This window comes from Salvelinus sp. IW2-2015, linkage group LG14, assembly GCF_002910315.2.
Source record: "Salvelinus sp. IW2-2015 linkage group LG14, ASM291031v2, whole genome shotgun sequence".
Classification (NCBI taxonomy): domain Eukaryota; kingdom Metazoa; phylum Chordata; class Actinopteri; order Salmoniformes; family Salmonidae; genus Salvelinus; species Salvelinus sp. IW2-2015.
In genome coordinates, this window is record NC_036854.1 from 49,142,662 (window position 1) to 49,159,398 (window position 16,737).

A 16,737-nucleotide genomic window follows, 5' to 3' on the forward strand; every position below is an offset into this window, starting at 1 on the left:
GACCGGAAACATGACCGAATACAAACAGTGTAGCTATTCCCTCCGCAAGGCAATCAAACAAGCTAAGCGTCAGTATAGAGACAAAGTAGAGTCACAAWTCAACGGCTCAGACACGAGACGTATGTGGCAGGGTCTACAGTCATTTACGMATTACAAAAAGAAAWRCAGCCTCATCGCGGACACCAACGTCTTGCTCCCAGACAAACGAAACAACTTCTTTGCTCGCTTTGAGGACAATACAATGGCACTGACACGGCCCGCTAWCAAAACCTGCAGGCTCTCCTTCACCGCAGCCAACYTGAGTAAAACATTTAAACGTGTTAACCCTCGCAAGGCTGCCGGCCCAGACAGCATCCCTAGCCACGTCCTCAGAGCATGCGCAGACCAGCTGGCTGGTGTGTTTACGGACATATTCAATCAATCCCTATCCCAGTCTGCTGTTCCCACATGCTTCAAGAGGGCCACCATTGTTCCTGTTCTCAAGAAAGCTAAAGTAACTGAGCTAAATTACTATTGCCCCGTAGCGCTCACTTCCGTCATCATGAAGTGCTTTGAGAGACTAGTCAAGGATCATATCACTTCCACCCTACCTGACACCCTAGACCCACTCCAATTTACTTACCGCCCCAGTAGGTCCACAGACYACGCAATCGCAATCACACTGCACACTGCCCTAARCCATCTGGACAAGAGGAATACCTATGTAAGAATGCTGTTCCTCGATTACAGCTCAGCATTTAACACCATAGTACCCTCCAAACTCGTCATTAAGCTTGAAACCCTGGGTTTCGACACCGCCCTGTGCAACTGGGTCCTGGACTTTCTGACAGGCCGCCCCCAGGTGGTGAGGGTAGGAAACAACATCTCCACCCCGCTGATCCTCAACACTGGGGCCCCACAAGGGTGCGTTCTGAGCCCTCTCCTGTACTCCCTGTTCACCCATGACTGCGTGGCCATGCATGCCTCCAACTCAATCATCAAGGCTTGATTACAAACAATGACGAGACGGTCTACAGGGAGGAGGTGAGGGCACTCAGAGTTTGGTGTCTGGAAAATAAACGTTTTAAGTTCCTCGGCGTACACATCACGGACAAACTGAAATGGTACACACACACAGACAGCGTGATGAAGAAGTCGCAACAGTGCCTCTTCAACCTCAGGAGGCTGAAGAAATTTGGCTTTTCACCGAAAACACTCACAAACTTTTACAGATACACAATCGAGAGCATCCTGTCGGGCTGTATCACCACCTGGTACAACCGTAAGGCTCTCCAGAGGGTAGTGAGGTCTGCACAATGCATCACCGGGGGCAAACTACCTGCCTATGCCGCACGGCCATTGCTTATCCATATATTTATATGTACATAATCTTATTCATTCCTTTACACTTGTGTTTATAAGGTAGTTGTTGTGAAATTGTTAGATTACTTGTTAGATATTACTGCACTGTCGGAGCTAGAAGCACAAGCATTTTGCTACGCTCGCATTAACATCTGTGAACCATGTGTATGTGACCAATAAAATTTTATTTGATTTTGATTTGACAATGAAATGACAATTGGAGTTGTTTCTCCACTCTTCCATGTTGCTAGTAGTAGTTAGAGTGGGTTATGCTGTGCTTGCCCTTAGTAAAAAATAATATATGTGTGAAATTTGTATTTTCACATGTCAATTGGCTGTTTTCAAATGTTGAGTTAAAATTTCACGTGAAACCATAGTTTCATATTAAATTTAAAGTTCACATGTTAACACCACTTTTCACGTGAGGAGAATTACATGTTTTCACCTTACATGTGAATTGCAAGTTCYTATTTTAAAAACATGAACTTTTTAGCTCGTCAATACACTGCTAGTCCGAAGAAAGTTCTTGCTTCCGTTGRCTCTTGATGAACAATGTGTGTCTCACGACCATCAAGCTGTAAAGCAAGGGCGGTCAGTCTAGTCAACACGACCTGTGAGCGTGTTGTGCTAGCCAAGTTAGCTAAAGTCTTGTGACGAGAGCTAACCAAGTCTCGATAGCTAGCCGTGTGACSAATTCTACCTTAAGCAAAACTTTCCTTTCAGTCAGTACTCAACACTATCAACAGGAGCTGAGGTCCTATTTTCGGCAGCATTAACCTCACAGTTCGCCTGAGAACAGTTWAGCAGGAAGACAGGAATCTAGTCTTGCTGAGGAGAGCTTTTCGGGAGCGCAGTCACATCCGCAAGAAAGAGAGGTGAGAACGACCAGTTGCAGGTGAGAGGCTCCCTTTATTGAGGAGAGGGGCTCACATCCCTCACCACTCAACCTGTCTGTCTCCAACAGAAGCTGTGCGGTTCGATTCTTTGAGATTGATGACCCGCCCTAAGTTGTAAGCCATAAGTGACACATCGAAACAAGTATTAAAAATAGAACAATCACATGTGAAAATCACATTTGCAGTTTCACATGTAAGAAAACTATACGTGTAAATCTCACTTTCACATGTTGAACTGCAACTTCACAAGTGAAAAACAATCACATTTGAAAATCACATATGCAATTTTATATGTAAGAAAACTCCATGTTAAAATCTCACTTTCACGTGGAATTTCAAGTTCACATGTGCAGATGACATAGTGTGAAAAGGTGGTTTTAACATGTTGCAGTAGTAATATTTCCACATGTGGAATTGTAAATTCTGTAATACCATTCTGTAAAAAGCTTACTTAGCCTACCTGAGTGTAATAATTAATCCATCCACTGCATTATTATTGTAGTCCTCAATGGTGTTGCATTGATATACATGTATACTTAGCGCTACCACTAGGGAGAGAGATTCTGAGAGTTCTGGTGGTTGATGTATAACTTCATTGTTTGGACCGGGTGAAAAACAAAATGCGATTTTTCCATTCACATGAGCGTAGCTAAGTTAAGTAACTAGCTAGCCAGCTGACTTTTGTATGCAAGACAATGAGAACAAGATGGCGTTTCGGATGATTTTATATTTCCTTATATTTTGGCTATCAAATGGTTTTACAAACGAGGGCCATATTGAGTGTATTTACATGGGATCATATGAACCATGCTAATGATATGTACAATATTTTAGAAGGCTACTTTTTATGACATTTCTATCTAATGGTTGCATGCTAATCGCTAACCGCTAGCTAGCTTAGTGATAGGCGATAACTAGCATTCCATTTTGTCCTAGCTCGCTATTTTTAGCTTCTGTAATTGTTAGCTGTCCATTGGTTTTTGTTACATTTAATACACAGGCCTAAAACGGATTTGAATGTATTTGAAAAMGTGTGAATTTGTTTGCTTTTGGAATTAATGTAAACAGATACTTTTTCTACAGAGAGATGATTTCTGGGCTGTCTAGAGTTAATCAGTTAACTCAAGTTAACTTTTTGTAATTTCTGTGGACTAATCTTTTTAAATTGGGATTAATCACATTATCTTAAAGCATTCATAATACACTGAAAACATCCAAAATACATAACCTATACAGGTAAAAACAACAATGTGATGTCAAAACAAGTTTACATTGAGGTTAAAGGGATATTTTGGCAGAGGCGCTTTATCTACCCCATAGTCAGATGAACTTTTGGATACCATTTGTTCGTCTCTGTGTCCAGCATGAAGTAAGTTAGAGGTAGTTCCGTGAGCATTGCTAACTAAATACCCTCTATACTTCCAGTCGTTGCGKTAATGCTATTTAGCAATTGCGCTAGTGCTAGTTATCATCTTCCTTCAAACTGCACGCAGAGACATAAAATTGTATCCACTAGTTCATCTGACTCTGTGGATGTAGATAAAGGGCCTCATTGCCAAAATCCCGAAGTATCCCTTTAAAGAAAGTGTGATTTATCAATTTACCTGACTTTGCGAACAGTTACTTTGAACAAAATCAAGACATCAATATTCTTGTAATGCTTTTTATTTTAAGTAAATTACAGCTCAATTTGAGCAGATTCTGATTTCGCGATTAATCGTGATTAATCAAAGCAAATCCTGCAATCAACGCAATAAAAAAAAAAATGTTTAAAAGCCCTATTTTAAACTGAACAGTCAATATTATGTGATTGAGAGAAATTGATAATAAATATACGTTGGAAATCAACCTCAGTGTTGGCCCTCAGTCTAATGGTCAAGACATTGGCTTTGCCTGTGGGGAGACCTGGGTTCTAATCTCACTGGTTACAAAAGCACATGTGAAACTTAAATGTAATATTTTAGGAAACCACACATGAAAATGTGAAAAATAAACATGTGAAAAATCCATGTAAAAGTATGCAAGTGTCAGGAAACCACGTCTGACACGTTGTAAAAATAGATGTGTGTTGTTAAAAAAAAATGTACACTTGTTTTTTTTGTAAGGGTGGTGCAGAGCAGAGTAGACAGTAATCAGTGATCCAGCGCGGTACGGTTGAAAGCACGGTAATTATACCACAACGGTACCCCTGGCTGAGCCCTGTGAAACTGCCATAATTATGTCTGTCAATGCTCCCTCCTCCTTATTAGCCCAAGAGAAAAAGTCAATCATTTGTCATCTTTTTCTTGGAATGTGGAGTTCGAGTGGTAAGGGGGTGGTAAGAAGGAGGTCTTCTCTACCCCCACAGTCAAGGAGGAGGAGGGCATTTTCATACTAGTTTAGGGCTATAGTTCAAGTAGTTGTTGCATTTTATTTGTTTCATTTGGTCTGGTTGGTTACACATTGCCAAATGTCAAACAAACAAAAATTCCTATACAAAACCATGTGTCTATGCAAATAATTTGTTTATTTGTCTTCTGCACCCTACAGCCTAGTCCAGAGACTTGTAGCTTATTTATGATGTTGGTGGTAGAGCTCATGCATGGGTTTGTCCCAAATGGCACCCTATTCCCTATATAGGGCTCTGGTCAAAAGTAGTGCACTGCAAAGGAATAGCGTGCCATGTTGAATGTAGCCCTTGGTTTCAATCATGGTCTCAGTCATACTTGGRTTAGATTTTGATATTCTGTTAGATTTTTTTCAATCAGACTTACTTGTAAGGAAAGTCAGTAAGATTTAAGATGTGTTAGCAAGGCATTGAATTGCGAGAGGTTAATTGCAATGATATTTACCTCAAACCTTAAACSAAAGCTTTTATTTGGTAAAGATTCTGGTTTTCCAAGGTCTTTCTCACCCAACAGAGAGAGGAGAGCAGGAGAGAAGCTGAAATACGGAGGCCATCTTTTCATGTCCTGCCTTTAGTATTCATACGGTGATGTCAGGCTGCACGTAGCTACTGTATGTCTGTGTCCTTGAGATTGCCTAACAGGGAGCTGGAGCTCTAGCTTTTAGCATCAAGTCTTTCGTTTCTGTCAGGATAAAAAAGACATCTGCAGAATTTCAACTAGGCAGGAGAGAGTGTGATGCTAACAAAGCGCTGCTACCTAATAGAGTGGAAAAGTGCATTCATTTCTTTAGCTCTTCTCCAGAAATGCCATTTTGAATAACATGGTGAGGCAACAGGAATTCCAGGTGGTTTTATAAATATATGTGTAAAGCCAGGCATGCTTTGATGGACTATGTTGGCTAGCTTTATATTATGGAAGTGTATTGAGTTTGTGCAGCTATACTCTTCTGTAGCTTATGCTGCACATCTGTACTAAAAGTTATTGGGATTCAGTTCAACCTCTCTAATCATCTCCCCTAGTCGGTGCTAATAAAACCACTCTGATATCTCATCAAAAAAGAAGTTCATAAAAGGAGAGAAGACGGCCATTAAAGACAAGGCAATCTACGGTGTCTCTTAGCACATCCTGGTATTATTATCTGGTTGCATCCCAAAATGACACCCTATTCCCTATATAGTTTACTACTTTTGACCAGAGCCCTATGGACCCTGGTCAAAAGTAGTGCACCTCTCTGTAATTGCTCCAGCCCGAAATGGCTCCCTGTAACAATAAGGGTTGTGCTGCACAATTGCATCCATTTCCATAGTAATGGATGTGGATGTCACTCACTGGAGTGTCATCCATTGGAGATTCAGGACTGATCTCTGGGCAACACAAAGGTTTCATCCCTGTCTTCTTCTCCCTATTACGAGATAGATGCTTATCTCAAATTGCAATGCAAGACTATTGTATGAATATGTTGTATTATGAACCTTTGCAGTATAAAAACACTGAAGAGAACATAAAAAGGCGATGATTCTTTTCACGGAAAACAGAACTGGACTTTGCAAAAATATCCCGCATTACAAAATGGGACCCAATAAAGTGAAGTGCTAGCGATAAACCAACTCTGAGCTGGTTAGCACTGGTTAGCTCCAGTGTTTATTTGGCAGGTTGGTGTTTTTTGTCATGACTCTTGTTCTGGAGGCAGCTCTGCAGAGTGGTCACTAGCTGGCACAGCCACTAAGTCATAAAATCAGATTTTTWACCTAACGTTTACCACACTGCTAACCCTAATGCCTAAAAGTAAAACATTTATCAATTTTACAATATAGCCAATTTTTTACTTTGCAGCTAGCCTATCTAAGGGGAAATCGGTCAGTTCTGCCTCCAGGACAAGACTGACGACAATAAACGTCAACCTGCGTTTATTTGGGGAATACAAATTCTGTTGCGCCCCTTCATTACACTGAATTTCTACATCTCTTCTGTAAGGAAAAAAATMGCTTTGTCTGAGTGTAACAAAATGGCTGAATTCCAAATGGTTTACTCATGTCTTTTCTATTCTGCTTCTCCTTTCAACAATAGCCATGAATAATATTTCATTTGCAATTTGGCTTGCAATATCTGATATTAACAAAAAGATCTCACTGTTTTAAGTTTCTCCAAGTGTCCAATTTCGTAGTTGCTCCAAACATCAAATCTTGAAGTGTTTTTGACACTGCGTTGACTCCTCCTGCACAGCATTGTTTTGTTTCTCCAAAAGTTAAGGTTTTGGATAGGGCAACAAAAAAACAATCTTACCACTGGGTTGAACACGCGACCTTCGTATCCGGAATCATGGAATTATAGTGCTGATTGATTAACCGTCATTTCGGGGGTTATCGGTTATTAAASAACTAATTGACCGACGTCCGTTCAATTAATTGAATTCCATTTAGCTCAATGCGCCGTTACTCTAGAGTGAAATCAAATATTTCCCGAGATAAATCAAGTCAAGAACTATGTGGGACGCTGGGCCAGGTTGTAGTTTTCATTAGCAAATACTCAACATAGGTGACCATAATCCTGTATTTTCAATCTCGGATTGAGACGGATCAGGYAGGAAGAGGCGAAGCGAAAGGTTTCACTCTCGCCAAAATCTGTCCAAAATAAGCCCAATGTGTTTCTATGGGCTTATTTTGGACCTAAGCTTGTTGCCTGCTTTCCTGCCTTTGGGACAACGACTCTCATTGTTAGCACAGAGACATGAGCATCTCATCATTATATACAGATCTCTGGACAGATGCACTTTTACGCCTGTTACGTTCGGTTAGATACACACAGACTGCATAGACCGCATGAGAGAGGAATGTACGCAACACAACGACGAGCGGGACAGAGACAGTTCGCCTTATCTACTTTGAAGAACTAGTCAAATGATTTTGTCAGACAGCTCTGCAGCATACTCAGGCAGGCTAGCTAAATAGGATGACTAAAGACAGTACAGTATGGGGAGCACATAGATAACAGGAGATGGTTTGGCTGGCTGACTGCATCTGCCTGAGTGAGATGAGATCATGACTTTAACAAATGAATAATAATAAAGCCATCAAATAAAAACAAAGTAATATTCCCAACTGAAATATTCTATTATTTCATAGAATGTTCCCTATTGTTGGCTTTGGAATTTCCATTAAAACGCTCTAAAAATCATTGTAATGTCATTATTTCATAATGCATTAAATGTTTTWAAAAAATGGAAAAACCGAACCGACCTCAAAAAGCACTAATCGCTCAGCGCTATGGGTTAACGCCAATCCGCCACCCCCATCCACATCGCCCTAGCAAAACCAAGGCCTGCTTGATAGTAACAGCCCTTAGTGGCCGGGTTTTGAAGGCATTTCCCGACGTCCTCGGGACATGGACAGATGTCCAATTTCGAAGTTCATCTCGAGCAATTTGCCTGGATATTTGTGCCCCTTTGTTCATTGCCTTTCTAAGACTAATATGAATAGACAGAGAGCGAAGGCCAGGGTCTTGTTCTGTGGAGCTGGATGTAGAGCTGGTATCGAGCCCCTTGTCTTTAATAAAAAATAAAGCTTCAGGGGAAATTGCAGATCTGCTTTTATCCTTTCCTCAGCCCTCTGTATCGCTGGGTTCTGCATGCCAACGCTCAACACACACGGGTGCGCACACATGGACACACACACCCACACACTCACACACATACAGAACACACAAACACTAGCCCAACCCTCGGAGACACCCCTATCCCCTCTTCTGAAGGCCTCAGTGACATTCTCTGACTATCATCAATAATATGTTGGAGAGGCGATGTCATTTCCTTTACACATGAGCTTCCTTTAATCAGAAGCATTAAAGAATAACCATGCCTGGAGGATAAAGAGGGGGAAAGTAAGAGAGGAGTGGATGGCTTGAGTGAAGAAGTGAACAGGAAAACCTGGACAGCCATCGAGGAGAAAAGGCGGGAGCACTACCGTTAGATGAAAGGAAATGCTTTTACTCTGTCTTGATGCTCTAACTGTGGACAGTGGGTTGTATCCCAAATGGCACRCTATTTGCCCCATATGCTCTGGTCAAAAGTAGTGCACTATATAGGGAATAGGGTGCTATTTGGGACGCACCCAGGCAGTATGTTCTTGTCCCTTTATACAATTTATAATAATAATAAACTCTTCTCCTTCCCCTCTTCTTCAAGATGGACCATGACCCGAGGAACCCCATGTACATCGCTTCACAAGGCCCTCTACCCTCCACCGTGGCTGACTTCTGGCAGGTAAAGCACAACCAATCATGAACTAACGATCAGTATTTGTTTGTGACAGTGTGGGCGACATTTGCAAAAGAGCACAAATATGTGTAAAAAACAAAACAGTGAACTTCATTAGAAACTGGTAGCATGATTACATTGAAAACTTTTCTTCAACTATGTGTATATTATAAGAGGAGATCYTTTAACAAGATTATAATGAAGTATTTTTTGCGCAGATCTGTGCTCTTTTCCGCCACAAAAATGAAACTATGAAATGTAGGATTACTGCAGGATTGTTTTCTTTTGCTGTAATGCTGATGATTGCCCTCGTGTAACAAAGTTTGTTGCAGTATGATACATAACAGTAGCTTTCACCACTGTGAATATGACTACAAGGGCGATTTTCCAGCTAGACCTGGCAACCCGGCAATGCTTTGCTGCCTCAGACGTATGCCGGGTTGCCAAATGGTGTTAATATGTATTAGTGTGAAAGCACCCAAGTCATTAGGGAGGATCATCGCTCCCATACAGTGAAGTTACTGTATCAGCTGTGGCATTGCTGTGTATGTAACATGTTAGCATGGACCAGAGACATCCACAGGGTGCATCCCAAATGGCACCCTATTCCCTTTATAGTACACTACCTTTGATCATAGCCCTATGGTCCGTGGCCAAAAGTACTGCACTATGTAGGGAATAGGGTGCCATTGGAGATGCAGACACAGACCAGCTGGCGCCTTTACACCCCATGTTGAGCTGAAGATGCACTTACGGTAGGTACAGTTGAAGTCGGAAGTTTACATACACTTAGGTTGGAGTCATTAAGAAAAGTCGTTTTTCAACCACTCCACAAATGTCTTGTTAACAAACTACAGTTTTTGTAAGTCGGTTAGGACATCTYRTTTGTGCATGACACAAGTCATTTTTCCAACAATTGTTTACAGACAGATTATTTCAATTATAATTCACTGTGGGTATCACAATTCCAGTGGGTCAGAAGTTTACATACACCAAGTTGACTGTGCCTTTAAACAGCTTGGAAAATTCCAMAAAATTATGTCATGGCTCAAGAAGCTTCTGATAGGCTGATTGAAATCATTTTAGTCAATTGAAGGTGTACCTATGGATGTATTTCAAGGCCTACCTTCAAACTCAGTGCCTCTTTGCTTGACATAATGGGAAAATCAAAAGAAATCAGCCAAGACCTCAGAAAAATAATTGTAGACCTTTACAAGTCTGGTTCATCCTTGGGAGCAATTTCCAAATGCCTGAAGGTACCACGTCCATCTGTACAAACAATAGTACGCATGTATAAACACCATGGGACCACGCAGCCATCATACCGCTCAGGAAGGAGACGTGTTCTGTCTCCTAGAGATGAAAGTGCAAATCAATCCCAGAACAACAGCAAAGGACCTTGTGAAGATMCTGGAGGAAACGGTTACAAACGTATCTATATCCACAGTAAAACGAGCCCTATATTGACATAACCTGAAAGGCCGCTCAGCAAGGAAGAAACCACTTCCAAAACCGCCATAAAAAAGCCAGACTACGGACTATGTCCAATTAATCTACAATCATCTCAAGAATGAACAATTGAAACAGGATTCACCTGAGCTCAATTTCGAGTCTCATAGCAAAGTGTCTGAATACTTATGTTAATACAGTATATCTGTTTTCTATTTTTAATACATTTGCAAACATTTCTAAAACCTGTTTTTGCTTTGTCGTTATGGGTATTGTGTGTAGATTGATGAAAAAAGTAATTTAATCAATTTTAGAATAAGGCTGTAACGTAACAAAATGTGGAAAAAGTGAAGGGGTCTGAATACTTTCCAAATGCACTGTACATTTCGTCATGGAGTCTGTATACTTGTCATGCCACACAGAAGGAATGTTTTTCGTTATTGACGAGTCAGTTTTAGAAGAGATGATTGTTCATGTATTTTATTAATGTGCTGTCACTTCTCTTTAATGGCACATTTGTAAACACCTGATAAGAAAAAGTTTGATTGCTTGTTTGTTTTCTGTGTTGTCATTTCATAAAGTGAGTACACAACATATCCATTATCAAAATTAAAATGAACAATTTACAGCTGAATATTTGTCTTAGTTGACTCTAAAACTATCTTATCGCAACTTTAAAATAATTGACAAATGAAACAACAGTATGTCCAGAGTGATGGACTTGAAAGGATAGCAATAAGTAATGCTTCTTTCAACTTTAAATATAGTTACATTGGCCTTGAATGCACTTAAAAACTCTTTACAAATAAACGAACAGAAAAATATGCAAATTGGTCTGTCTAATCCGCAGTGGGCTCCTGCAGTACTCGGAAAGTCTCTCTCTAATCCTCCCCTCCATCCCTCCGTATACCCAGCCTTCCACATTTCTTTCCTCCCTCTGTCCCCAGCCATTACCTCAGCTCCACCAGGGCCTCGCCCCCTCTGCTCGCTCTCGCTCTCTCTCTTTAGAGTTCAGGAAATAAGCCAATCACCATGAGGTTTCAAAGAGCTCCCAAACGGGGACCTTGACTTGGTTCTCTCGTGTTCTTCTCTGCTTGTGTGCTCAATAATGGAGAGGGGATGTCTAGTGACTAAATTACATCAGAAGTGAATTAAATAAAAAGTCTACATTYAGTTTATTTGTTTATTCTTTCTGGCAGTGTTTGTAAATGAGTAAAAAATGATTATTTCATTTGACACCTCTTCTTTGGTACGTACTGATAACCAACGCGGCTAGACGTGGGCACAGTTGGCTTGTAATGACACCGCTGGGCTGAATCACAGAGGTATGTCATTAGTTTATCGGCAGGACCATTGTGTTTTTATTGCTCTCATAAAACCAGTGTTTCTTCCTCATTTTCCTAATGGCCGCGCTGGGCCTTTCTATCGTCCAAGGACCATTAGATTTTGATAAGATAATCAGATGAAATGGAGCGGATGGCTCAGATGGCGGAGAGAGCCAGGGGCACACAGGAGGCACTGTGTGACATCATCTGATCTACAATACAGTAGTAGTACAGCTCAACTGATCACACGTCGGTGGCGGTGCCGACCAATAACGATCGGTCACACAATCCTGTACGTTGTATAATAATGTATCTATGTTGCTGAATGGCTAACATTGACTTTGTTTGTTGAAAGCAGGTGAAAATAGAGATGTAGGAGCATCAATGAATCACAACAACTCATTATACATTTCTTAATGTGCTGCCAAAGTCCTGTGGGACCTTTCTGTGGTGCTGTATTAACTCCTACTGCTAATAACTCTTACTGTATTAACTCCTACTGTATTAACTCCTACTGTATTAACTCTTACTGTATTAACTCTTACTGTATTAACTCCTACTGTATTAACTCTTACTGTATAACTCCTACTCATTAACTCTCACTGTATTAACTCCTACTGTATTAACTCATACTGAATTAACTCCTACTGATTAACTCTTACTGTATTAACTCCTACTGTATTAACTCTTACTGTATTAACTCCTACTGCATTAACTCTCACTGTAATAACTCCTACTGTATAACTCATACTGAATTAACTCCTACTGTATTAACTCTTTACTGAATTAACTCCTACTGTATTAATTCTTTACTGTATTAACTCCTACTGTATTAACTCTTACTGTATCAAGTCCTACTGCATTAACTCTCACTGTATTAACTCCTACTGTATTAACTCATACTACATTAACTCATACTGCATTAACTCTCACTGTATTAACTCTCACTGTATTAACTCCTATTGTATTAACTCCTACTGCATTAACTCATACTGCATTAAKGCCTACTGCATTAACTCATACTGTATTAACTCTCATTGTATTAACTCCTACTGCATTAAGTCCTACTGTATTAAGTCCTACTGTATTAACTCCTACTGTATTAACTCCTACTGTATTAACTCCTACTGTATTAATTCATATTATATTAACTTCTACTGTATGAGTGCCCTGTCTTTGTTAATATGACTAGATTGGAGTCCTCCTATGTTCTCTTGTGTCTTCAGATGGTGTGGGAGAGTGGCTGTGTGGTCATCGTCATGCTAACGCCCCTGTCTGAAAATGGAGTGAAACAGTGTCAACAGTACTGGCCAGACGAGGGCTCCAATGTCTACCATGTTTATGAGGTATAACAATTATCTTTGTTTAGTATGTGTTCTTTATTTGTTTAATACATTATTCATCTTTATTTTCATTAATTTGGTAACACTATTGTCCTTCCACATATCTGCTTGTAGTTGATTTGGTCCAGGGGTATCACTCAGAAAGAGTTCATGTACAGTAATTGATATACTATAAGTGGTAATGCTGGCCAGAGGTTCTAAGCCCGTTCTAGTGATTTTATTTCTATGATTCTCACTCCTGTCTCTTGTGTCTGCAGGTGAACCTGGTGTCAGAACACATCTGGTGTGAGGACTTCCTGGTCAGGAGTTTCTACCTGAAGAACTTGCAGACCAACGAGACACGCACTGTCACGCAGTTCCACTTCCTTTCCTGGGTGGACCACAGCATCCCTGACTCAGCCAGGACCCTGCTGGACTTCCGTAGGTAGGCCATCTGTGTCTCCGTCTCCGTCTGATCATCATTGTGTGTCCTCTTTGACCTAGGATTTCCAAAATTCCCAGGTTTTCCAGAAATCCAGGTTGGATGATTCCGGATTTCCTGCATATTCCTGGAAAACCTAGGAAGTTTGGTAAAGTTACCAGAATTTTGTAAACTTAAAGGGATACTTTGGGATTTTGAGGCAATGAGGCCATTTATCTACTTCCCCAGAGTCAGATGAACTCACGGATATAATTTTTATGTCTCTGTGTCCAGTATGAAGGAAGTAGTTTCGCGAGCCAATACCATAGACTGCTAGCAGATACCATAGACTTCCAGTCATTGCGCTAGCGCTAGTTAGCAACTTTCTTCAAACTGCACACAGAGACAAAACTTTTTTATCTTTGAGTTCATCTGATTCTGGGGAAGAAAAGGACCTCATTGCCAAAATCCAGAAGTATCCCTTTAAGTATTAGCTCGTGATAACTCTCCTTTTTTTGCTGCCATCCTTTCACCTGTCTACCTGTTCTCTCCGCTGCTCTGTTCCCTTTAAGTCCTGTAGAGAATGGGTTTGTATGTTTGTTCCAGTAACGTCTCGATCACACCGACAGCGTCATTGCTCAAAATGGTACGCAGCATCATCTGGATAGGTGTGCAACAAAAATTCAACACTCGCCTTCTGCTACCGTTTCTGTCAAGCCGTCTACGCATACAGTTTGATGCATACGTTCGATAAATCCAACGTACGCACCACACAGCACATACTGCAACTGCCTCTGCAATGCAATGCTGCAAGGCAAACACAGCGTTTCGTTGGAAATGAGTGTACTTCTGGTGTAGCAAAATACAATGACACTGTCGGTGTGATCGAGCAGTACTCAATTGATCGTAGGGCTATTTCTTCCCTGCTCATGCAAGGCAGCAAATGAACCGTCCGCATGGCATGGCATGGCTTGAAAAAACCTTCATTCAAACAGCCAATTAAATGGGACATGTCAAGCTAAAAAACCTGGGTGAATCGAAGGGAAAGCCAATGACTGCCTAACCTCTCCTCCCTGTTCTTCATCTGATGTGCGCTGACAGAAGAGACCCCCAGGGAAACAGCCTGAAAGGAATGGGAAATCCCACTTCAAATGAGAATATGTCACAATTGAGACCAGTATGTTGCAAGCCCACTAATTGTAGAAGTTCTGCAGGTTAGAGAGAGCTCACCATGCTAAAGGGTGATTGCAGTCACACTAGAGGTTATTTGATATCCAGCTCTCTCACTACAGAACACTACAGCCTCATGGAGCTGACGTGAGTCGGACTCGCGCTCTCATGATGAGGTTTCCCCTGCATACTACTTCGAAATCAGTGTCATCCTCAGACCCAGAGGGAAATTCCACTAGGTCTAATGGTTAAGATGTTGGTTTCCTGGGTGGGAGTCTGAGGTTCAGATCCCACATGTGACACTCAATACGCCAGTCATGTAGCGGTTTTGGCCAACTATGAAATTAGCGGTTGCCAGTGTCATTTTTGTGATGTTGCAGCTAGTAATATGAGTCCAGTTGCATAGTCACAAAAGTGATCATTGGAAACTGTGTCTCTTCAGCCAAGCCTGTGCATACAATCTCTTTTTCCACTCCTCCCCTCAATTTTCTTCCCCTTAGGTTTGCACGATAACTCCCACCTACTCAGATCCCTCTCAAACTACTCAAAATGCCGGGTTCATTTGATGAATTACGTGTAAAATGCATTTCATTTTCACCCCAACCTTTGTTTAACATTTTTCTTTCACAAACAAATCTTTCCTCGTCTCATTAAAAAGTGTGTATTTCTTATTCATTTCGATGTTCCTTTTAAAATCTGGAATTATTTGGAATATGGTTTGTTATYAATGTTAGCTCACAAAGAAATGACATACATACAGTGCTAGTGTGTCACTAATTACTGTATATTAAATGATATGAGGGCAAATAATATTCCTGTCTAGGGTTAGAGAAAAATGTTCAGATGTATCAGTTTTCTATTGGAACTTCATCAAAGTTAGAAAAAAGCCAGCCTCTGATTTAGACCAATGTAGTCAATAGTTTCCATGGCAACATCTTGGTGTAGACGGCTTGTTGGCCCCCACTGTGTGCCTGTGGTGTGTAGCGTTCATAATTGGGCAAGGTTAATGCGTCGCAGATCACGATATCTCACCACCGGATCCATCATGGCAGTGAATACATGTCACAATATGGTGTTTTAAGTGGTGCTTCATTCATTATCGTTGATCAAGATGGACTTCGCATTTTTTGGGGGGATTGACAACGGTACTCCAAAGGTTTAAGCATTACAGACATTTTCTTTTATTCGTTTTTTTGGTATATAAAGTACAGAATGCATAAGCAAAATAATCTGAGAAAAACAGCTGCCTCTAAAAGTATAAACTGAATTTGTCCAGATCAGTGAAATACAGTAAGCAGCCTATACAGTATGCAACCCTTTTTTTGCGAGTCATCCACATATTTAAATTGATGCTACATAATATACCATATGACTTTTATCAAATGTTATAGTGTACTCTAGCAAAGTTGAGCAGATGTTTTGCCCACATTGATACATTTTAAAGTGCTTCATGTTTTTACCTATATTGTCGTGAAGTGTGATATTAAAGCAGATTCTTCTTCCATTACAGAAAGGTTAACAAGTGCTACCGGGGTCGGTCTTGTCCAATAATTGTCCACTGCAGGCAAGTATACTACAATAATTATAACCTTGTAACGATGCACAGGCTGTGTGGGTGTCAGTAACATGACAGACTGAGAAGGAAGACACAGTTCAAGGCGTCAGCATGCTTCAGTTCGACTGGTGGCTACCTGAAGTTGGCTAAGCGAACCTAACGAGGCTGCTCGCATACTCCCTTAAAATACCTTTGTTTGGGGGAAAAAATGTACAGTTTGTCCATTTTGAGACGGCGTAGTCATGATTCATTTTGATGTTTGGTGCTGTATTTTTTTTTATGAAACAATGTGCATGAAAACGAGTCATCTCTTGTTCAATGACAACAAAGACTTTATTGAAGAATCGCTACTGTTGACCAATGACCGACAAAGAGGCGTAGACTTTAGCTCCGAACTTCGGCTTGCCTCCAGAAAAAATGTTGTGTYCAAACTGCCGGGAAAAAACTCAKCAAAGTCCAAAACGAACAAAAACTTTACAAAATGTCATCATAATATATGCACGAACTCTACCGAACTGTTTAGGCTAGAAAGCATACGGACGGCCTTTAGTCACACTTACAGTACCTAAACTATGGATCTATTTATTTTTCTGATCATAATCACTGACCATACAAATGT

The 16,737-nt window shown here is 40.7% G+C and overlaps 1 protein-coding gene across 2 annotated transcripts in view; it reads left to right on the forward strand.

The window, feature by feature from the left end:
* The window catches only part of LOC111973158 (receptor-type tyrosine-protein phosphatase N2), a 275,436-nt gene that overhangs the window by 247,880 nt on the left and 10,819 nt on the right, over positions 1 to 16,737 (forward strand). Inside the window, exons 16-19 of one of the 2 annotated variants that reach the window (XR_011480953.1) lie at positions 8,805 to 8,882; positions 12,877 to 12,996; positions 13,251 to 13,413; positions 16,074 to 16,127. Coding sequence is in view for 1 of the 2 variants with exons in the window: in XM_024000412.2 (XP_023856180.1) it covers positions 8,805 to 8,882; positions 12,877 to 12,996; positions 13,251 to 13,417; positions 16,074 to 16,127 (419 nt within the window). In the remaining variant the exon portion in view is untranslated. Of the gene's footprint in view, positions 1 to 8,804; positions 8,883 to 12,876; positions 12,997 to 13,250; positions 13,418 to 16,073; positions 16,128 to 16,737 lie in introns of both variants that reach the window. The other variant, XM_024000412.2, reaches the window with a different exon arrangement.